Source organism: Anomaloglossus baeobatrachus, chromosome 5 (assembly GCF_048569485.1).
Source record: "Anomaloglossus baeobatrachus isolate aAnoBae1 chromosome 5, aAnoBae1.hap1, whole genome shotgun sequence".
NCBI classification, from domain to species: Eukaryota; Metazoa; Chordata; class Amphibia; order Anura; family Aromobatidae; genus Anomaloglossus; species Anomaloglossus baeobatrachus.
In genome coordinates this window covers 590509193-590533160 of record NC_134357.1, presented here as the reverse complement: position 1 = coordinate 590533160, position 23968 = coordinate 590509193, and the positions used below count along the sequence as shown (strand labels likewise).

At 53.2% G+C, this 23968-nt stretch overlaps 1 protein-coding gene across 1 annotated transcript in view; it reads left to right on the top strand.

Moving 5' to 3' along the window:
- Window positions 1–23968, top strand: part of DNAH9 (dynein axonemal heavy chain 9) — a 324201-nt gene that overhangs the window by 151190 nt on the left and 149043 nt on the right. The window contains 13 exon segments of the mRNA XM_075351461.1: window positions 337–477; window positions 788–913; window positions 13499–13738; window positions 13824–13984; window positions 14214–14370; window positions 14446–14550; window positions 14807–14964; window positions 15230–15368; window positions 18527–18814; window positions 20609–20819; window positions 22972–23099; window positions 23453–23561; window positions 23742–23889. Coding sequence (XP_075207576.1) covers window positions 337–477; window positions 788–913; window positions 13499–13738; window positions 13824–13984; window positions 14214–14370; window positions 14446–14550; window positions 14807–14964; window positions 15230–15368; window positions 18527–18814; window positions 20609–20819; window positions 22972–23099; window positions 23453–23561; window positions 23742–23889 — 2111 coding nt within the window.

The window sequence follows — 23968 nt, the reverse complement described above, 5'->3', positions numbered from 1 at the left end:
CTGCCATTAACTCCTTATTACCCCGTTTAATCGGGAAGAGTCGGGTAAAGTGTCGGACTGTCGCATCTAATGAATACGGCAATTTTGGGCAGCTGCTGGCTTATATTTTTTGGCTGGGGGGCTCCCAATAACCTGGGTCTCCCCAGCCTGAGAATACCAGCCCCCAGCTGTCGGACTTTACCTCGGCTTGATATCAAAATTGGGGGGACTGCATGCCAGTTTTTACAAATTATTTATTTGTTTATCTTACTGTACGATATATGGTGCGGATATTTGGGGTCTCTCTTTTCCGTGCTCGGGTCTTTTGCTGACCACCTTCCGGTCACTTCTCCGCAGGTCATGCGCCATCTGTCCAAGCTATTCGACAACATGGCAAAGATGAAATTTAAGGACGGAGAGTCCCGGTCCGGCCTGGGCATGTTCAGCAAGGAGGACGAGTATGTGACGTTCAGCGAGCCGTGCGACTGCAGCGGGCAGGTGAGCGGCACACACTGGTCACACCGGCAGCTCCCTCCTGTGCCTCGCTGTTCATCCTGCTCCTCCTGGTTCAGGAATGATCCCCCTATTCCCGCGTTACATTCACATGTCAGGTTTGCAGCTGCATCTGCCATATTACGCGGTAACAGATGTGAGGCCGGTGTATCCCGGGCTGTCAGCGCTGCTGCCCCCGTCTAATTAGCAGGTGACAGACGATGGCACTTCCTAATTAGCTGTGAAAGGAGCGGATGACGGCGCCGTCTGTTGAGGACGGATGATACAGTGACATCAATGTTTCGTGTGTCCTCAGGTGGAAATCTGGCTGAACCGGGTACTGGACGCCATGAGGGCGACCGTCCGGCACGAAATGACCGAGGCGGTGACGGCGTACGAGGAGAAGCCCCGGGAGCAGTGGCTGTTTGACTATCCGGCCCAGGTATTAACATCCTCACTATGGAGGCACATCACATAGCAGTGTGACCAGGGTCGTACTGACGTGCCTAGTGCTGAGTGCGTCTGCTGAGACCCCTCCAATCCAAATTAAGCCCCCTACCTAGGATCGGAGGGTGTCCCCGCGGTCAGATGTAGCCTGTATACTGTGGCGTAACTAGACTTCGATGGACCCTGGTGCAAAGTTTGAGCCTGTTCCCCCCAGATGTATGGGCCGTTGTAGCATTCTAATAAAAACATACGCAATGACCCCCCCTTCCCCTTCATTGTGCAGTACTGACCCCCATCCTGTACTAATGTCCACCATCCTGGGCCACTTCCTGGTAAATATGTCCCCCATCCTGGTGTATGACCTCATCATGGCTATATACTGGAATATATGGCACCTCATCCTGGTATATATGACCCCATCATGGTCCCATCCAGCTACAGTATATCTGGCCTCATCCTGGTATATATGTCTTCGTCATGACCCCATCCTGGTATATGTCCACAACTTGGCCTCATCCTGGTATATGTTCACATGCTGGCACCATCCTGGTATAGATGTCCCCAAAATGGTCCCATACTGGTATATATGTCCCAGTCATGGTATAGATGTCCCCATAACAGCCCCATCCTGGTTTCTTTGTCTCCATAATGGCCCCATCCTGGTATACATGTCCCCATAATGGCCTCATCCTGGTATACATGTCCCCATAATGGCCCCATCCTGGTATACATGTCCCCATAATGGCCCCATCCTGGTATACATGACCCCATAATGCACCCATCCTGGTATACATGTCTCCATAATGGCCCCAGCCTGGTATACATGACCCTATAATGGCCCCATCCTGGTAAAGATGTCCCCATAATGGCCCCATCCTGGTATACATGACCCCATAATGCCCCCATCCTGGTATACATGTCTCCATAATGGCCCCATCCTGGTATACATGTCCCCATAATGGCCCCATCCTGCTATAAATGTTCCCATAATGGCTCCATCCTGGTTTATATGTCCCTATAATGGCCCTCTCCTGATATACATGTCTCCATAATGGCCCTCTCCTGGTATACATGACCCCATAATGCCCCCATCCTGTTATACAAGTCTCCATAATGGCCCCAGCCTGGTATTAATGTCCACATAATAGCCCCATCCTGCTATATATGTCCCCATAATGGCTCCATCCTGGTATACATGTCCCCATAATGGCTCCATCCTGGTATACATGTCCCCATAATGGCCCCATCCTGGTATTCATGTCTCCATAATGGCCCCATCCTGGTATTCATGTCCCCATAATGGCCCCAGCCTGGTATACATGTCCCTATAATGGCCCCATCCTGGTATACATGTCCCCATAATGGCTCCATCCTGGTATACATGTCCCTATAATGGCCCCATCCTGGTATACATGTCCCAATAATGGCCCCATCCTGGTATACATGTCCCCATAATGGCCCCATCCTGCTATAAATGTTCCCATAATGGCTCCATCCTGGTTTATATGTCCCTATAATGGCCCCATCATGGTATACATGTCTCCATAATGGCCCTCTCCTGGTATACATGACCCCATAATGCCCCCATCCTGTTATACAAGTCTCCATAATGGCCCCAGCCTGGTATTAATGTCCACATAATAGCCCCATCCTGCTATATATGTCCCCATAATGGCTCCATCCTGGTATACATGTCCCCATAATGGCTCCATCCTGGTATACATGTCCCCATAATGGCCCCATCCTGGTATTCATGTCTCCATAATGGCCCCATCCTGGTATTCATGTCCCCATAATGGCCCCAGCCTGGTATACATGTCCCCATAATGGCCCCATCCTGGTATTCATGTCTCCATAATGGCCCCATCCTGGTATTCATGTCCCCATAATGGCCCCATCCTGGTATACATGTCCCTATAATGGCCCCATCCTGGTATACATGTCCCCATAATGGCCCCATCCTGGTATACATGTCCCTATAATGGCCCCATCCTGGTATACATGTCCCAATAATGGCCCCATCCTGGTATACATGTCCCCATAATGGCCCCATCCTGGTATACATGTCCCAATAATGGCCCCATCCTGGTATACATGTCCCCATAATGGCCCCATCCTGGTATACATGTCCCTATAATGGACCCATCCTGGTATACATGTCCCAATAATGGCCCCATCCTGGTATACATGTCCCCATAATGGCCCCATCCTGGTATACATGTCCCCATAATGGCCCCATCCAAATATACATTTCCCTGTAATGGCCCCATCCTGGTATACATGTCCCCATAATGGCCCCATCCTGGTATAGATGTCCCTATAATGGCCCCATCCTGGTATACATGTCCCAATAATGGCCCCATCCTGGTATACATGTCCCTATAATGGCCCCATCCTGGTATACATGTCCCCATAATGGCCCCATCCTGGTATACATTTCCCCATAATGGCCCCATCCAAATATACATTTCCCTATAATGGCCACATCCTGGTATACATGTCCCCATAATGGCCCCATCCTGGTATACATGTCCCAATAATGGCCCCATCCAAATATACATTTCCCTATAATGGCCCCATCCTGGTATACATGTCCCAATAATGGCCTCATCCTGGTATACATGTCCCCATAATGCCCCCATCCTGGTATACATGTCCCCATAATGGCCACATCCTGGTATACATGTCCCCATAATAGTCCCATCCTGGTATATACAGTGCCTACAAGTAGTATTCAACCCCCTGCAGATTTACAGTGCCTACAAGTAGTCTTCAACCCCCTGCAGATTTAGCAGGTTTGATAAGATGCAAAAAGGTTAGAGCCTGCAAACTTCAAACAAGAGCAGGATTTATTAACAGATGCATAAATCTTACAAACCAACAAGTTATGTTGCTCAGTTAAATTTTAATACATTTTCAACATAAAAGTGTGGGTCAATTATTATTCAACCCCTAGGTGTAATATTTTGTGGAATAACCCTTGTTTGCAATTACAGCTAATAATCGTCTTTTATAAGACCTGATCAGGCCGGCACAGGTCTCTGGAGTTATCTTGGCCCACTCCTCCATGCAGATCTTCTCCAAGTTATCTAGGTTCTTTGGGTGTCTCATGTGGACTTTAATCTTCAGCTCCTTCCACAAGTTTTCAATTGGGTTAAGGTCAGGAGACTGACTAGGCCACTGCAACACCTTGATTTTTTTCCCTCTTGAACCAGGCCTTGGATTTCTTGGCTGTGTGCTTTGGGTCGTTGTCTTGTTGGAAGATGAAATGACGACCCATCTTAAGATCCTTGATGGAGGAGCGGAGGTTCTTGGCCAAAATCTCCAGGTAGGCCGTGCTATCCATCTTCCCATGGATGCGGACCAGATGGCCAGGCCCCTTGGCTGAGAAACAGCCCCACAGCATGATGCTGCCACCACCATGCTTGACTGTAGGGATGGTATTCTTGGGGTCGTATGCAGTGCCATCCAGTCTCCAAACGTCACGTGTGTGGTTGGCACCAAAGATCTCGATCTTGGTCTCATCAGACCAGAGAACCTTGAACCAGTCTGTCTCAGAGTCCTCCAAGTGATCATGAGCAAACTGTAGACGAGCCTTGACATGACGCTTTGAAAGTAAAGGTACCTTACGGGCTCATCTGGAACGGAGACCATTGCGGTGGAGTACGTTACTTATGGTATTGACTGAAACCAATGTCCCCACTGCCATGAGATCTTCCCGGAGCTCCTTCCTTGTTGTCCTTGGGTTAGCCTTGACTCTTCGGACAAGCCTGGCCTCGGCACGGGAGGAAACTTTCAAAGGCTGTCTAGGCCGTGGAAGGCTAACAGTAGTCCATAAGCCTTCCACTTCCGGATGATGCTCCCAACAGTGGAGACAGGTAGGCCCAACTCCTCGGAAAGGGTTTTGTACCCCTTGCCAGCCTTGTGACCCTCCACGATCTTGTCTCTGATGGCCTTGGAATGCTCCTTTGTCTTTCCCATGTTGACTAAGTGTGAGTGCTGTTCACAAGTTTGGGGAGGGTCTTAATTAGTCAGAAAAGGCTGGAAAAAGAGATAATTAATCCAAACATGTGAAGCTCATTGTTCTTTGTGCCTGAAATACTTCTTAATACTTAATACTTTAAAAAAAAAAAAAGGACATTCAGAAGTTAGAGTCAGTTCAAAGGCGGGCAACTAGACTATTACAAGGAATGGAGGCCGCCCATATGATGACAGGTTGAAAAAGTTAGATATGTTTAGCTTAGAAAAAAGCTGTCTCAGAGGAGATCTGATTTATATGTATAAATACATGTGTGGTCAATATAAAGGACTGGCACATGACTTATTCCTTCCAAAGACAGTACTAAGGACCAGGGGCACTCACTGCGAGTGGAAGAAAAGCGATTCCGGCAGCTAAATAGGAAAGGGTTCTTTACAGTTAGAGCGGTCAGACTGTGGAATACACTACCACAAGAGGCAGTAATGGCAGATACTAGAACAGCTTTTAAAAAAGGGCTGGATGATTTCCTCAGTACACGCAACATTGTTGGTTATAAATGACTTAGTGACTAAATGTAGAACTGGTGGAGGAAGGTTGAACTAGATGGACCTAGGTCTTTTTCTTTGTCGCTCCATTGGGAGACCCAGACAATTGGGTGTATAGCTTCTGCCTCCGGAGGCCACACAAAGTATTACACTTAAAAGTGTAAAGCCCCTCCCCTACTGCCTATACACCCCCCCGTGTATCACGGGCTCCTCAGTTTTTATGCTTTGTGCGAAGGAGGCACACATGCACGCATAGCTCCACAATTTAGTCAGCAGCAGCTGCTGACTATTTCGGATGGAAGAAAAGTGGGCCCATATAGGGCCCCCAGCATGCTCCCTTCTCACCCCACTCTGGTCGGCGGTGCGGTTAAGGTTGAGGTACCCATTGCGGGTACATAGGCAGGAGCCAACATGCTGTTTTCCTTCCCCATCCCTGCAGGGCTCTGGGTGAAGTGGGATCCTAATCGGTCTCCAGACACTGGGACCGTGCTCCCTCCGCAGCCCCTGGGGAATCTGCTGGACAGGAGCTGGGTATCGTCAGGGACAAGGCCCTGCTACTGTGAGGTACTCTGTGTCCCCTTGGGGGCAGCGCATGGAGCGCTTGTGTCATACACGCTGCAGCACTGCAGGGTGTGTTAGTGCGCCGGGACTACCGCGCTGACCGCGCTTGTTTGCCAGCCGCGCTTATAACTTTAGTCCCCGGCTTTTGCGGCCTAGTACTGCATATTCCCGCCCCCGGGCCTGTCAGTCAGGGGAAGGGAGGGACGCTGCACTGGACGTCAGCGCTGAGGGCTGGAGCATACTTTGTATCCTCCTCCCCCCTCACTGAGCACAGTGGGACACCAGATTCCCGCACTTTCTTGGGCACGCCCACGGCCCCCTCCTCTCCACAGAACGCCGGCAGCCATTCCTGTCAGCACTTCTGAAGCTAGAGAGGAGAGACAAACGGCTCTGGGAGATCCAGGCAGGGAATCTGGTGGTCACACAACCGCTTTGGGCGGTCGGTAAGCCGCACCTGTTTCTAGGTGCTGGCCCCCCTGGGTGCCGAAGTGTATATATATAGGTTTATATGCTATACATTTACTCTGTACGGTCGCACTGGTTTTTGGCTATATACCCTCCCAGATTGTACTCAGAGGAGACAACAGTATGTCGTCTGCAAATAGCAAGGGTGCCAAAGCACAGGCTTACTTTGCAACCTGTACCTCATGTGCGGCTATGCTACCTGCAGGTTCCACCTACCCTCATTGTGTGCAATGCTCGGCACCTATGGTACTTACTCAGCCGGAGCCTCAGCCACTAGTGGGACCCTCGGCCCAGGTAGAAACACCGGCTGCCACTGTCCAGGTGACAGGGACGGAGTTTGCAGTATTTGCTGACAAACTTTCTGAGACTATGGATAAATGGTCTGCTAAGATACTAGAAGCTTTGCAGTCCAGACCAGTAACACAGGCCACGGGCACTGTTGAATCATTGTCCCCAGGCCCCCCTCGGTTGGAGCAGCAAAGTGCTCCTGGGGTGACTCATAGGTCTCAAGGTGAGGTCTCTGACACGGACCGCAGTCCCAGGCCGCCTAAGCGGGCTCGCTGGGAGCTTCCCTCGACTTCATCACACTGCTCAGGGTCTCAGCAGGAGGACTCTCTAGAGGATGAAGCGGAGGTGGCAGATCAGGATTCTGATCCTGAAGCCGCTCTCAACCTAGATACGCCTGAAGGGGACGCCATAGTGAACGACCTTATAGCGTCCATCAATCAGGTGTTGGATCTTTCTCCCCCAGCTCCTCCAATTGAGGAGTCAGCTTCTCAGCAGGAGAAATTCCGTTTCAGGTTTCCCAAGCGTACAATGAGTATGTTCCTGGATCACTCTGACTTCAGAGAGGCAGTCCAGAAACACCGAGCTTGTCCAGATAAGCGCTTTTCTAAGCGCCTTAAGGACACACGTTATCGTTTCCCCCCTGACGTTGTCAAGGGCTGGGCTCAGTGTCCCAAGGTGGATTCTCCAGTCTCCAGACTGGCGGCTAGATCCATAGTTGCAGTGGAAGATGGGGCTTCACTCAAAGATGCCACTGACAGACAGATGGAGCTCTGGTTGAAATCCATCTATGAGGCTATCGGCGCGTCCTTTGCTCCGGCATTCGCAGCCGTATGGGCGCTCCAAGCTATCTCAGCTTGTCACTCGCAGATTAATGCAGTCACACGTGCCTCTGCTCCGCAGGTGGTGTTATTAACCTCTCAGGCGTCGGCGTTTGCGTCCTACGCCATTAATGCTGTCCTGGACTCTACGAGCCGTACGGCGGTAGCATCCGCCAATTCGGTGGCAGTCCGCAGGGCCATGTGGTTACGTGAATGGAAGGCAGACTCTGCTTCCAAAAAGTTCTTAACCGGGTTGCCATTTTCTGGCGACCGCCTGTTTGGTGAGCGATTGGATGAAATCATCAAACAATCCAAGGGAAAGGACTCATCCTTACCCCAGGCCAAACCAAACAGACCTCAACCACGGAAGGTACAATCGAGGTTTCGGTCCTTTCGGCCCGCGGGCAGGTCTCAATTCTCCTCGTCCAACAGGCCACAGAAGGGTCAGACGAACTCCGATTCATGGCGGTCTAAATCACGCCCTAAAAAGACCGCCGGAGGAACCGCTCCCAAAGCGGCTTCCTCATGACTTACGGCCTCCTCACACCGCATCCTCGGTCGGTGGCAGGCTCTCCCGCTTTTGCGACACCTGGCTGCCACAAGTAAAAGACCGTTGGGTGAGAGACATTCTGTCTCACGGTTACAGGATAGAGTTCAGCTCTCGTCCTCCGACTCGTTTCTTCAGAACATCTCCGCCTCCCGAGCGAGCCGATGCTCTTCTTCAGGCGGTGTGCACTCTGAAGGCAGAAGGAGTGGTGGTCCCTGTTCCTCTTCAGCAACAGGGTCACGGTTTTTACTCCAACTTGTTTGTGGTGCCAAAAAAGGACGGATCTTTCCGTCCTGTTCTGGACCTAAAACTGCTCAACAAACACGTGAAAACCAGGCGGTTCCGGATGGAATCGCTCCGCTCCGTCATCGCCTCAATGTCCCAAGGAGATTTCCTAGCATCAATCGACATCAAAGATGCTTATCTCCACGTACCGATTGCTCCAGAGCATCAGCGCTTCTTGCGCTTCGCCATAGGAGGCGAACACCTTCAGTTCGTGGCACTGCCTTTCGGCCTGGCGACAGCACCACGGGTCTTCACCAAGGTCATGGCAGCAGTTGTAGCAGTCCTACACTCTCAGGGACACTCTGTGATCCCTTACTTAGACGATCTTCTGGTCAGGGCACCCTCTCAAGTGGCATGCCAACACAGCCTGAACATTGCTCTAGAGACTCTCCAGAGTTTCGGATGGATCATCAATTTTCCAAAGTCAAATCTGACACCGGCCCAATCACTGACATATCTTGGCATGGAGTTTCATACTCTCTCAGCGATAGTGAAGCTTCCGCTGGACAAACAGCGTTCACTACAGACAGGGGTGCAATCTCTCCTTCAAGGCCAGTCACACCCCTTGAGGCGCCTCATGCACTTCCTGGGGAAGATGGTGGCAGCAATGGAGGCAGTTCCTTTTGCGCAGTTTCATCTGCGTCCACTTCAATGGGACATTCTCCGCAAGTGGGACAGGAAGTCGACGTCCCTCGACAGGAACGTCTCCCTTTCTCAGGCAGCCAAAGCCTCTCTTCGGTGGTGGCTTCTTCCCACTTCATTGTCGAAGGGGAAATCCTTCCTACCACCATCCTGGGCGGTGGTCACGACGGACGCGAGCCTGTCAGGGTGGGGAGCGGTCTTTCTCCACCACAGGGCCCAGGGTACCTGGACTCAGCCAGAGTCCTCCCTGCAGATCAATGTTCTGGAGATAAGGGCAGTGTATCTTGCCCTAAAAGCGTTCCAGCCGTGGCTGGAAGGCAAACAGATCTGAATTCAGTCGGACAACTCCACAGCGGTGGCATACATCAACCACCAAGGCGGCACACGCAGTCGGCAAGCCTTCCAGGAAGTCCGGCGGATTCTGCTGTGGGCGGAAGCCACAGCATCCGCCATATCCGCAGTTCACATCCCGGGCGTAGAAAACTGGGAAGCAGACTTCCTCAGTCGCCAGGGCATGGACGCAGGGGAATGGTCCCTTCACCCGGACGTATTTCAAGAGATCTGTTGCCGCTGGGGGATGCCGGACGTCGACCTAATGGCGTCCCGGCACAACAACAAGGTCCCGGCATTCATGGCACGGTCTCAAGATCCCAGAGCTCTGGCGGCAGACGCCTTAGTTCAGGATTGGTCGCAGTTTCAGCTCCCTTATGTGTTTCCTCCGCTGGCTCTGTTGCCCAGAGTGTTACGCAAGATCAGGTCCGACTGCCGCCGCGCCATCCTCGTCGCTCCAGACTGGCCGAGGAGGTCGTGGTACCCGGATCTGTGGCATCTCACGGTGGGTCAACCGTGGGCTCTACCAGACCGACCAGACTTGCTGTCTCAAGGGCCGTTTTTCCATCTGAATTCTGCGGCCCTCAACCTGACTGTGTGGCCATTGAGTCCTGGATCCTAGCGTCTTCAGGGTTATCTCAAGAGGTCATTGCCACTATGAGACAGGCCAGGAAACCAACGTCCGCCAAGATCTACCACAGGACGTGGAGAATATTCTTATCCTGGTGCGCTGATCAGGGTTTTACTCCCTGGCCATTTGCCTTGCCCACTTTTCTGTCCTTCCTTCAATCAGGATTGGAAAAGGGTTTGTCGCTCGGTTCTCTGAAGGGACAAGTCTCAGCGCTCTCTGTGTTTTTCCAGAAGCGCCTAGCCAGACTTCCAAAGGTGCGCACGTTCCTGCAGGGGGTTTGTCACATAGTCCCTCCTTACAAGCGGCCGTTAGTGCCCTGGGATCTGAACAGGGTGCTGATGGCTCTTCAGAAACCACCTTTTGAGCCAATGAAGGATATTTCTCTTTCACGCCTTTCGCAGAAAGTGGTCTTCCTAGTAGCAGTCACATCACTTCGGAGAGTGTCTGAGCTAGCAGCGCTGTCATGCAAAGCTCCTTACCTGGTGTTTCACCAGGACAAGGTGGTTCTGCGTCCGGTTCCGGAATTTCTCCCTAAGGTGGTATCCCCCTTTCATCTCAATCAGGATATCTCCTTACCTTCTCTTTGTCCACATCCAGTTCACCAATGTGAAAAGGATTTGCACTTGTTGGATCTGGTGAGAGCACTCAGACTCTACATTTCTCGTACGGCGCCTCTGCGCCGCTCGGATGCACTCTTTGTCCTTGTCGCTGGCCAGCGTAAAGGGCCACAGGCTTCCAAATCAACCCTGGCTCGGTGGATCAAGGAACCAATTCTCGAAGCTTACCGTTCGGCTGGGCTTCCGGTTCCCTCAGGGCTGAAGGCCCATTCTACCAGAGCCGTGGGTGCGTCCTGGGCTTTGCGGCACCAGGCTACGGCTCAGCAGGTGTGTCAGGCGGCTACCTGGTCGAGCCTGCACACTTTCACGAAACACTATCAGGTGCATACCTATGCTTCGGCAGATGCCAGCCTAGGTAGGCGAGTCCTTCAGGCGGCGGTTGCCCACCTGTAGGAAGGGGCCGTTTTACGGCTCTATTATGAGGTATTATTTTACCCACCCAGGGACTGCTTTTGGACGTCCCAATTGTCTGGGTCTCCCAATGGAGCGACAAAGAAGAAGGGAATTTTGTTTACTTACCGTAAATTCCTTTTCGTCTAGCTCCAATTGGGAGACCCAGCACCCGCCCCTGTTTTTTTGTGTACACATGTTGTTCATGTTGAATGGTTTCAGTTCTCCGAAATTCCTTCGGATTGAATTTACTTTAAACCAATTTATAACTTTTCCTCCTTCCTGCTTTTGCACCAAAACTGAGGAGCCCGTGATACACGGGGGGGTGTATAGGCAGTAGGGGAGGGGCTTTACACTTTTAAGTGTAATACTTTGTGTGGCCTCCGGAGGCAGAAGCTATAGACCCAATTGTCTGGGTCTCCCAATTGGAGCTAGAAGAAAAGGAATTTACGGTAAGTAAACAAAATTCCCTTCTTTCAACCTAAGTAACTATGTAACTATGTAACACTTTAGGGGAACCAAACAGAATTCTGGTGGTTTGAGGGGTTGAATAATAAATGACCTCTGAATAAACTTTTCACAATTTAAAAAAAAAATAAAAAAGAAATAACCTTCTTTTTTGCTGCATTTCACACTTCCAGGCTGATCTACAGTCCAAATGTCACAATGCCAAGTTATTCCGAATGTGTAAACCTGCTAAATCTGCAGGGGGTGGAATACTACTTGTAGGCACTGTATGTCCCCATAATGTCCCTCTCCTGGTATAGATGTCCCCATAGTGGCTCCATCTGGGTATTCATGTCCCCATAATGGCCCCATCCCGGTATACATGTCCCTATAATGGCCCCATCCCGGTATACATGTCCCTATAATGGCCCCATGCTGGTATACATGTCCCCATAATGGCTCCATCCTGGTGTACATGTCCCCATAATGGCCCCATCCTGGTATACATGTCCCCATAATGGCCCCATCCTGGTATACATGTCCCCATAATGGCCTCATCCTGGTATACATGTCCCCATAATGGCCTCATCCTGGTATAGATGTCTCCATAATGGCCCCATCCTGGTATACATGTCCCCATAATGGTCTCATCCTGGTATACATGTCCCCATAATGACCCTATCCTGGTATACATGTCCCCATAATGGTCTCATCCTGGTATACATGTTCCCATAATGGCCCCATCCTGGTATACATGTCCCCATAATGGCCCCATCCTGGTATACATGTCCCCATAATGGCCCCATCCTGGTATACATGTCTCCATAATGGCCCCATCCTGGTATACATGTCTCCATAATGGCCCCATCCTGGTATACATGTCCCCATAATGGCCCCATCCTGGTATACATGTATCCATAATGGCCCCATCCTGGTATACATGTCCCCATAATGGCCCCATCCTGGTATACATGTCTCCATAATGGCCCCATCCTGGTATACATGTCCCCATAATGGCCCCATCCTGGTATACATGTCCCCATAATGGCCCCATCCTGGTATACATGTCCCCATAATGGCCCCATCCTGGTATACATGTCCCCATAATGGCCCCATCCTGGTATACATGTCCCCATAATGGCCCCATCCTGGTATACATGTCCCCATAATGGCCCCATCCTGGTATACATGTCCCCATAATGGCCCCATCCTGGTATACATGTCCCCATAATGGCCCCATCCTGGTATACATGTCCCCATAATGGCCCCATCCTGGTATACATGTCCCCATAATGGCCCCATCCTGGTATTCATGTCCCCATAATGGCCCCATCCTGGTATACATGTCCCCATAATGGCCCCATCCTGGTATACATATCCCCATAATGGCCCCATCCTGGTATACATGTCCCCATAATAGCCCCATCCTGGTATACATGTCCCCATAATAGCCCCATCCTGGTATACATGTCCCCATAATGGCCCCATCCTGGTATACATGTCTCCATAATGGCCCTATCCTGGTATACATGTCTCCATAGTGGCCCCATCATGGTTTATGTCCCCATCCTGGCCACATCCTGGTATACATGTCCCCATAATGGCCCCATCCTGGTATAGATGTCTCCATAATGGCCCCATCCTGGTATACATGTCTCCATAGTGGCCCCATCATGGTTTATGTCCCCATCCTGGCCACATCCTGGTATACATGATACCCCCGGGCACTGCACACAATAATAGAAATAAATGATTATACTCCCCTCCCCCCGCTCCCCCAGTGTCCTCCTCCTCTGATGATGGCAACTGACCAGCGTGTAAGTGGTGCAGCACATGACGTCACTGTGCGCCCGCTTACAGCACGACGGGTCTCTGCAGCGATGTATTTCAGCTGGGTGTGCGTCCTCGGACGGACATCTTGCTGAAGCATGCGCTGGGGCCGGCGGGCCCCCTGTCCCCCGGGCCTGGTCACAGTCGCTGCGACCACGATCGTTACAGCCCTGCCTCTGTGTCTGATGTGCTGCCTCCCTGCCAGGTGGCGCTCACCTGCACGCAGATCTGGTGGACCACCGAGGTGGGCATCTCCTTTGCCCGTCTGGAGGAAGGCTATGAGAACGCCATGAAGGAGTACTACAAGAAACAGGTCTCCCAACTGAACACGCTGATCACCATGCTGATCGGTCAGCTGTCCCCCGGCGAGCGGCAGAAGATCATGACCATCTGCACCATCGACGTCCACGCACGGGACGTGGTGGCCAAAATGATTGCACAGAAGGTGAGTCTTGTGCTGTCCGGGGTCTGCTGTCCGGGGGCCGCTGTCCGGGAGCTTCGCCCACCACCTCGTCCTCCTCCCTCCGCAGGTGGACAGCGCTCAGGCCTTCCTGTGGCTGTCGCAGCTCCGGCACCGTTGGGACGATGACAAGAAGCATTGCTTCGCCAACATCTGCGACGCTCAGTTCATCTACTCGTATGAATATCTGGGCAACACGCCGCGGCTGGTCATCACTCCGCTGACAGACAGGTGCGTGACAGTGTGTCAGGACGGCAGCGAATGGAGGAGCCCCAACATCATGGGGTGTGCTGGAGAAAAGGGGCCCGACCTCATGGGGAGCTGTCCAGGGTGTTCGTGTAAAGAGGGGCCCAGCTGTCCTCCCCACCCCAAACCCGCTGGTTGAGTGCAGTCGGCGTCCGGTGTCACTGTGCCCCTGGATCTGGTCACAGCTGTGGTTCTGTCACCTTGTGCCCTGTAGATGTTACATCACTCTGACCCAGTCCCTTCATCTCACCATGAGTGGTGCCCCCGCCGGACCCGCCGGAACCGGGAAGACAGAGACCACTAAGGACCTGGGCCGAGCGCTGGGCATCATGGTTTACGTCTTCAATTGCTCCGAACAGATGGACTACAAGGTAGAGTCTGGGGGGCTGCCAAGTCCGGACCCCGCATCCGAGTGACCACTGACTGTCCTCCTCCTTCTCTTCCAGTCCTGTGGAAACATCTACAAGGGCCTCTCCCAGACGGGGGCCTGGGGCTGCTTCGATGAGTTCAACCGAATCTCGGTGGAAGTGTTGTCCGTGGTCGCGGTGCAGGTGAGCGGAGGGGCCGTGTACTGGAAGCTTGAGGGCTGTGTACTGGGAGCATGGGGCTCTGTGTACTGGAAGCTCGGGGGTCCATGTACTGGGAGCTCGGGGGTCCGTGAACTGGGAGCTCACAGGTCCATGCTCGCGGTGCAGGTATAGCAGAATGTGTGCGAAGTTTGAAAGGTACAAGTCTTCTACTCCCATTAGAAGCTGTAACGGTGTCCCCGGCGTCCATCTTTATCGTCGCCTTCATTGTCTCCGGCAGGTGAAGTGCATACAAGACGCCATCAGGGACAAGAAGCAGAGATTCAACTTTCTGGGAGAAGAGATCAACCTGATCCCCTCGGTGGGGATCTTCATCACCATGAATCCGGGCTACGCCGGCCGGACCGAGCTGCCCGAAAATCTGAAGGCGCTGTTCAGGTAGGAGAAGCCCCCTGCACCATTACACCCAAGTGAACTGGGGGTTCAGCCGCCTAAAGAAACTCCCCCAATGTGGTCATGACGCCTTACCTCCTCAATCCCTAGGCCCCCATGACAACACTTACGGTTCTGTACTTTGCTCAGGACCTCGGGTGGTTCCCACTCACCATCCAAATTCTTGTCACCCTGATCCAGGACTGTGGTTTAAAAGGTTAATCACTCCCCATAGTCAGTGACCTGAACCCCGTGGTCCCTCTGTCCCCAGACCCTGCGCTATGGTGGTCCCAGACTTCGAGCTGATCTGTGAGATCATGTTGGTAGCAGAAGGATTCATTGACGCTCGGCTGCTCGCACGGAAGTTCATCACCCTGTACCAGCTGTGCAAGGAGCTCCTGTCCAAGCAGGTACGTCCGCTTCGAGGAAGCCGCGAAAGGACCCCGTGACTTCTTACTGGAAAGATAAGGACCTGCGTCTACTTTGCAGCCAGTACATCAAAGCCGCAGCTCTTCCCTCCATGCTCCTGCTCCATGGGTCCTCGCTGTTGGTTTGGTTCCCTTCTCGTGTCCGGGGGCATCAGGGTCAGATCCTCACTGTTGGTTTGGTTCCTGTCCCGTGTCCGGGGGCATCAGGATCAGATTCTTGCTGTTGGTTTGGTTCCTGTCCCATGTCTGGGGGCATCAGGGTCAGATCCTCTCTGTTGGTTTGGTTCCTGTCCCGTATCCAGTAGCATCAGGGTCAGATCCTAGCTGATAGTTTGGTTCCTGTCCCATGTCCAGGGGGCATTAGGGTCAGATCCTCGCTGTTGGTTTGGTTCCCGTCCCGTCTCCGGGGGCATCAGGGTCAGATCCTCACTGTTGGTTTGGTTCCTGTCCCGTGCCCGGGAGCTTCAGGGTCATATCCTCACTGTTGGTTTGGTTCCTGTCCCGTGTCCAGGGGGCATTAGGGTCAGATCCTCGCTGTTGGTTTGGTTCCCGTCCCGTCTCCGGGGGCATCAGGGTCAGATCCTCACTGTTGGTTTGGTTCCTGTCCCGTGCCCGGGAGCTTCAGGGTCAGATCCTCACTGTTGGTTTGGTTCTCGTCCTATGCTCAGGAGCTTCAAGGTCAGATCGTTGCTGTTGGTTTGGTTCCAGTCCCTTGTTCAGGGGCATCAGGGTCAGATCCTCGCTGTTGGTTTGGTTCCCGTCCCGTGTCTGGGGGCATCAGGGTCAGATCCTCATTGTTGGTTTGGTTCCTGTCCCGTGTCCGGGGGCATCAAGGTCAGATCCTTGCTGTTGGTTTGGTTCCCATCCCGTGTCCGGGGGCATCAGGTTCAGATCCTCGCTGTTGGTTTGGTTCCTGTCCCTTGTATGGGGATATCAGGGTCAGATCCTTGCTGTTGGTTTGGTTCCGATCCCGTGCCCGGGGCATCAAGGTCAGATCCTTGCTGTTGGTTGGATTCCCACCCCGTGCCCGGGGGCATCAGGGTCAGATCCTTGCTTTTGGTTGGATTCCCACCCCGTGTCTGGGGGCATCAGGGTCAGATCCTCATTGTTGGTTTGGTTCCTGTCCCATGTCCAGGGGCATCAGGGTCAGATCCTTGCTGTTGGTTTGGTTCCTGTCCCGTGTCCAGGGGCATCAGGGTCAGATCCTTGCTGTTGGTTTGGTTCCTGTCCCGTGTCCAGGGGCATCAGGGTCAGAGCCTTGCTGTTGGTTTGGTTCCTGTCCCGTGTCCAGGGGCATCAGGGTCAGATCCTTGCTGTTGGTTTGGTTCTTGTCCCGTGTCCGAGGGCATCAGGGTCAGAGCCTTGCTGTTGGTTTGGTTCCTGTCCCGTGTTCAGGGGCATCAGGGTCAGATCCTTGCTGTTGGTTTGGTTCCTGTCCCTTGTACGGGGATATCAGGGTCAGATCCTTGCTGTTGGTTTGGTTCCCGTCCCGTGTCCAGGGGCATCAGGGTCAGATCCTCGCTGTTGGTTTGGTTCCCGTCCCGTGTCCGGGGGCATCAGGATCAGATCCTCGCTGTTGGTTTGGTTACCGTCCTGTGCCCGGGAGCTTCAGGGTCAGATCCTCGCTGTTGGTTTGGTTCCTGTCCCTTGTACGGGGATATCAGGGTCAGATCCTCGCTGTTGGTTTGGTTCCGATCCCGTGCCCAGGGGCATCAAGGTCAGATCCTTGCTGTTGGTTGGATTCCCACCCCGTGCCCGGGGGCATCAGGGTCAGATCCTTGCTGTTGGTTGGATTCCCACCCCGTGTTTGGGGGCATCAGGGTCAGATCTTCGTTGTTGGTTTGGTTCCTGTCCCGTGTTCGGGGGCATCAGGGTCAGATCCTTTCTGTTTGTTTTGTTCTTGCCCCGTGTCCAAGAACATCAGGGTCAGATCCTCGTTATTGGTTTGGTTCCTGTCCTGTGTCCGGGGGCATCAGGGTCAGATCCTCGTTATTGGTTTGGTTCCTGTCCCGTGTCCGGGGGCATCACAATAGTGAGTGCAGCTCTGGAGTTAAACTCGTCTTTTTGGCTCTGCATTGCATCCCCTTTCCATTTCGGGCTGTATTTGAATACCTATCCTTCTTTTTGTGCCCCGGTGATTTCGGTGTGCCCTTTTCTATGCTGCGTCCTTGGTGTAATGCAGCCATTATCCGGCGGTGTACTCGGTGCTTGGTGTAATGCAGTCATTATCCGGCGGTGTACTCGGTGCTTGGTGTAATGCACTCATTATCCGGCGGTGTACTCGGTGCTTGGTGTAATGTAGTCAGTGGACTCGGTGCTTGGTGTAATGCAGTCAGTATCCGGCGGTGTACTCGGTCCTCGGTGTAATGCACTCATTATCCGGCGGTGTACTCGGTCCTTGGTGTAATGCACTCATTATCCGGCGGTGTACTCGGTCCTCGGTGTAATGCACTCATTATCCGGCGGTGTACTCGGTCCTTGGTGTAATGCACTCATTATCCGGCGGTGTACTCGGTCCTTGGTGTAATGCACTCATTATCCGGCGGTGTACTCGGTGCTTGGTGTAATGCACTCATTATCCGGCGGTGTACTCGGTGCTTGGTGTAATGCAGTCATTATCCGGCGGTGTACTCGGTCCTCGGTGTAATGCAGTCATTATCCGGCGGTGTACTCGGTCCTTGGTGTAATGCAGTCAGTGGACTCGGTTGGTGCCTCCGTACTTTAGTGTTGAGTCGGTAACTTTGCTCTTTTTTCTGCCATATAAAGGTCGCAGTATTAATCCCGATGTGTCGGGGCCGGCGAGCGACATTGTCATTTAGCAGCGGAGCAGAACGATCCGTCCTCCTCTCCGCGGCTCATTGAAGCGATCAGCTCTGCCGCTCCGGTACAATACTGTGTGTGACAAAAGGTCTCATTGATGTAACGCCGCCGCCACTGCTGTGAGAGATACGAGAGGCGACACTTAAAGGTCGTCTGAAGTGTAAAGTGATTGTGCGGATGAAATAATGATGGCAGCGCGCGGCGGCTCAGCCAGTGACGAGATGAAGGGAATCTGTCCGGGCCCAGTCCCACCAAACAGATAAAAGTGGAGATCCCTTTAAGACTTTGTGCTCCTCACTTTTCCTCTTTTCTCCCCCCAGGACCACTATGACTGGGGTCTGAGAGCTATCAAATCTGTGCTGGTGGTAGCGGGGTCCCTGAAGAGAGGAGACCCCGGCCGCCCTGAGGACCAGGTCCTCATGAGAGCGCTGCGAGACTTCAACATTCCCAAGATCGTGACCGACGACATGCCAGTGTTCATGGGTCTCATCGGAGACCTCTTCCCCGCGCTGGACGTGCCCCGCAAGAGAGACATGGATTTCGAGACGTTTGTAAAACAGGCGGTTCTGGACCTAAAGTTACAGGCGGAGGACAACTTTATACTGAAGGTAAAGGACCTGTTGTTATGGGTGTAATCATTGTAGGGTCTAATGGAAGGACGACCAAACTTACAAAGGCAGTTCTTTGTCTCTACAGGAAGTGTGGTCAGGTCTTTGTCTCTATAGGAAGTGTGGGCGGGTCTTTGTCTCTACAGGAAGTGTGGGCGGGTCTTTGTCTCTACAGGAAGTTTGAACAGGTCTTTGTCTCTACAGGAAGTTTGAACAGGTCTCTATCTCTACAGGAAGTCTGGGTGGGTCTTTGTCTCTACAGGAAGTGTGTGGGTCTTTGTCTCTACAGGAAGTGTGGGTGGGTCTTTGTCTCTACAGGAAGTATGGGCGGGTCTTTGTCTCTACAGGAAGTGTGGGCAGGTCTTTATCTCTACAGGAAGTGTGGGCGAGTCTTTGTCTCTACAGGAAGTGTTGTCGAGTCTTTGTCTCTACAGGAAGTGTGGGTGGGTCTTTGTCTCTACAGGAAGTGTGGGCGGGTCTTTGTCTCTACAGGAAGTATGGGCAGGTCTTTGTCTCTACACAAAGTGTGGGCAAGTCTTTGTCTCTACAGGAAGTGTGGGTGGGTCTTTGTCTCTACATGAAGTGTGGGCGGGTCTTTGGCTCTACAGGAAGTGTGTGTAGGTCTTTGTCTCTACAGGACGTGTGTGTGGGTCTTTGTCTCTACAGGAAGTGTGGGCGGGTCTTTGTCTCTACAGGAAGTGTGGGCGGGTCTTTGTCTCTACAGGAAGTGTGGGCAGGTCTCTGTCTCGACAGGAAGTCTGGGCGGGTCTTTGTCTCCACAGGAAGTGTGGGCAGGTCTTTGTCTCTACAGGAAGTGTGGGTGGGTCTTTGTCTCTACCGGAAGTGCGGGCGGGTCTTTGTCTCTACAGGAAGTGCAGAGTTTTTTGCCTCTACAGGAAGTGCGGGCGAGTCTGTCTCTACAGGAAGTGTGGGTGGGTCTTTGTCTCTACAGGATGTGTGGGTGGGTCTTTGTCTCTACAGGAAGTGTGGGTGAGTCTGTCTCTACAGGAAGTGTGGGCGGGTCTTTGCCTCTACAGGAAGTGTGGGTGGGTCTTTGTCTCTACAGGAAGTGTGGGTGGGTCTTTGTCTCTACAGGAAGTGTGGGCGGGTCTTTGTCTCTACAGGAAGTGTGGGTGGGTCTTTGTCTCTACAGGAAGTGTGGGCGGGTCTTTGTCTCTACAGGAAGTGTGGGTGGGTCTTTGTCTCTACAGGAAGTGTGGGCGGGTCTTTGTCTCTACAGGAAGTGCGGGCTGGTCTTTGTCTCTACAGGAAGTGCCAGCGGGTCTTTGTCTCTACAGGAAGTGTGTGAAGGTCTTTGTCTCTACAGGAAGTGTGTGTGGGTCTTTGTCTCTACAGGAAGTGTGGGTGGGTCTTTGTCTCTACAGGAAGTGTGGGCGGGTCTTTGTCTCTACAGGAAGTGTGTGGGTCTTTGTCTCTACAGGAAGTGTGTGTGGGTCTTTGTCTCTACAGGAAGTGTGGGTGGGTCTTAGAACAATTTAGAAGCAATGCTTGGTGTGTGGTAAGAGTAAGGAAGTCCCAGCACCTAGAGTTTTAGTAGAATGAGGATGAAGAGCAATTGACCACTTTGAAAGGATGATACCATGGTACATAGCATGGAATCAGAAGTCGTACCTCGCTGTGGGAGATGAGGGTTTTCTACAGCTTCTGTGTCCAGGACAGATTTAAGAAGTCAGTTACTCTATCGCCATGTGAGGAGAGCAGGATCAGGAGTGGGCCCGCAGAGCATATTAGACAGTGGCAGAGCCTCCTCTGTATTGTGGCGTCTTCCCTTAGGTGGTCCAGCTGGAGGAGCTGCTGGCCGTCCGTCACTCCGTGTTCATCGTAGGCAACGCCGGGACCGGAAAATCTCAGGTGCTGAAGTCCCTAAACAAGACCTACCAGATCATGAAGAGGCGGCCGGTGTGGACCGACCTCAACCCCAAAGCCGTCACCAATGATGAACTGTTTGGCATCATAAATCCGGCCACCCGCGAGTGGAAGGACGGTGAGATGGCGAATTATGGAGGGGGTGGATGGTGGATTGTGGGGAGGGCAGATGGCGGAGGGGGTGGATGGTGGATTGTGGAGGGGGCGTGTGGTGGGGGCGTGTGGTGGATTGTGGAGGGGGCAGGTGGTGGATTGTGGAGGGGGCCGGTGGTGGATTGTGGAGGAGGAGGATGGTGGATTGTGGAGGGGGAGGATGGTGGATTGTGGAGGAAGAGGATGGTGGATTGTGGAGGAAGAGGATGGTGGATTGTGGACGGAGAGAATGGCGGATTGTGGAGGGAGGTATGGCGGATTGTGGAGGGAGAGGATGGTGGATTGTGGAGGGAGAGGATGGTGGATTGTGGATGGAGAGGATGGTGGATTGTGGATGGAGAGGATGGCGGATTGTGGAGGGAGAGTATGGCGGATTGTGGATAGAGAGGATGGCGGATTGTGGATGGAGAGGATGGTGCATTGTGGAGGGGGTAGATGGTGGATTGTGGAGGGTGGATTGTGGAGGGGCGGGTGGTGGATTGTGGAGGTGGTGGATTGTGGAGGGGTAAATGGTGCATTGTGGAGGGAGGTATGGCGGATTATGGAGGGAGAGGATTGGGGATTGTGGAGGGGGCAGATGGTGGATTGTGGAGGGGCGGGTGGTGGATTGTGGAGGGGCGGGTGGTGCATTGTGGAGGGAGAGGATGGCGGATTGTGGAGGAAGCGTGTGGCGGATTGTGGAGGAAGCGTGTGGTGGATTGTGGAGGGGGCGTGTGGTGGATTGTGGAGGGGGCGTGTGGTGGATTGTGGAGGGGGCGTGTGGTGGATTGTGGAGGGGGCGTGTGGTGGATTGTGGAGGGGGCGTGTGGTGGATTGTGGAGGAGGCAGATGGTGGATTTTGGAGGAGCGGGTGGTGAATTGTGGAGGGAGAGGATGGTGGATTGTGGAGGGGTAAATGGTGGATTGTGGAGGGAGAGAATGGCGGATTGTGGAGGGGACAGATGGTGGAATTTGGAGGAGGAGGATGGTGGATTGTGGAGGGTCGGGTGGCGGATTGTGGAGGGGTAAATGGTGGATTGTGGAGGGAGAGGATGGCGGATTGTGGAGGGGGCGTGTGGTGGATTGTGGAGGGGTAAATGGTGGATTGTGGAGGAGGCAGATGGTGGATTTTGGAGGAGGAGGATGGTGGATTGTGGAGGGGGCGTGTGGTGGATTGTGGAGGGGGCGTGTGGTGGATTGTGGAGGGGTAGATGGTGGATTAGGCAGATGGTGGATTTTGGAGGAGCGGGTGGTTGATTGTGGAGGGGGCGGGTGGTGGATTGTGGAGGGGGCGGGTGGTGGATTGTGGAGGGGGCGGGTGGTGGATTGTGGAGGGGGCGGGTGGTGGATTTTGGAGGAGCGGGTGGTGGATTGTGGAGGGGGCGTGTGGTGGATTGTGGAGGGGGCGTGTGGTGGATTGTGGAGGGGTAGATGGTGGATTGTGGAGGAGGCAGATGGTGGATTTTGGAGGAGCGGGTGGTGGATTGTGGAGGGGTAGATGGTGGCTTGTGGAGGAGGCAGATGGTGGATTTTGGAGGAGCGGGTGGTTGATTGTGGAGGGGGCGGGTGGTGGATTGTGGAGCGGGCGGGTGGTGGATTGTGGAGGGGGCGTGTGGTGGATTGTGGAGGGGGCGGGTGGTGGATTTTGGAGGAGCGGGTGGTGGATTGTGGAGGGGTAGATGGTGGCTTGTGGAGGAGGCAGATGGTGGATTTTGGAGGAGGAGGATGGTGGATTGTGGAGGGAGAGGATGGCGGATTGTGGAGGGGGCGTGTGGTGGATTGTGGAGGGGGCGTGTGGTGGATTGTGGAGGGGGCGTGTGGTGGATTGTGGAGGGGGCGTGTGGTGGATTGTGGAGGGGGCGTGTGGTGGATTGTGGAGGGGTAGATGGTGGATTGTGGAGGAGGCAGATGGTGGATTTTGGAGGAGCGGGTGGTGGATTGTGGAGGGGGCAGATGGTGGATTGTGGAGGGAGAGGATGGAGTGGGCAGGTGGTGGATTGTTGAGGGGTATATAGTGGATTTTGGATGGGTGGGTGGTGGATTGTGGCAGTGACTCTCATGCACTTCAGAATAAGAAGCGGATGAGACTGGGGAGCCCGGCCCTGGAGGCCGCCATTAATATTCCGTATGTGTCACAGGTCTGTTCTCCTCAATCATGCGTGAACTGGCCAACATTACCCACGACGGGCCCAAGTGGATTGTGTTGGATGGAGATATCGATCCAATGTGGATTGAGTCCTTGAATACCGTCATGGATGATAATAAGGTACGTGACGGGGATGTCGTGCGCACGCCGGCTGCAAACCAGTCTTTACCGTTTCTGTATCACCGCGCAGCCCAGCAGCCATCCGGTAATTTTCACTTTCTGATCATTGTGAGCAAAGTTGTGACCCCCTGTAGGAAGCTGCATGTATGTAATGGTAGAAGCTGTGACCACCGCTGTGATTGACAGAGAAGACCCCAATCCTGCCCGTTTAACCATTGATGCACCGATATCATTGTAGATGGCAGGGCAGGCACAGAGACCCCGACCAGGCAATTGATGAGGTTGAAGGTGATCTTGGGACCTAATATTTCCTACCCTGTCGTAACAGTCGTCCTCCTGTCTTGTCCTCTCAGGTTTTAACTCTGGCCAGTAACGAGCGGATCCCTCTAAACCCGACCATGCGGCTGGTGTTTGAGATCAGCCACCTGAGGACGGCCACCCCGGCCACCGTCTCCAGAGCAGGTGAGGTCTCACTCAAGGGGCCACCAAGGACGACCGTGGTTAAGGAGGGAGCAATCACGACCTTGTACATTTTACATCCATGGAGGGTTTTCTAAACTCTTCTCAGGGAACTCAACCATGAAGACCTGATACTTCCCATAGCTGAGGGTTTCACTCCATGTTCTGCTTTCCCCTCCGCAGGGATCCTGTACATCAATCCTGCGGACCTGGGCTGGAACCCGCCGGTCACTAGCTGGATAGACAAGCGGGAGGTGCAGTCGGAGAGAGCCAACCTAACCATTCTGTTTGACAAGTATCTGCCGGTGTGCCTGGACACTCTGAGGACCAGGTAAAGGCCCAAGGACGGGATGGCCCCTGACGATGTATCGGTGAGACCCCCAGTGATTCCTGGAGAAGGGGCTGAGCCC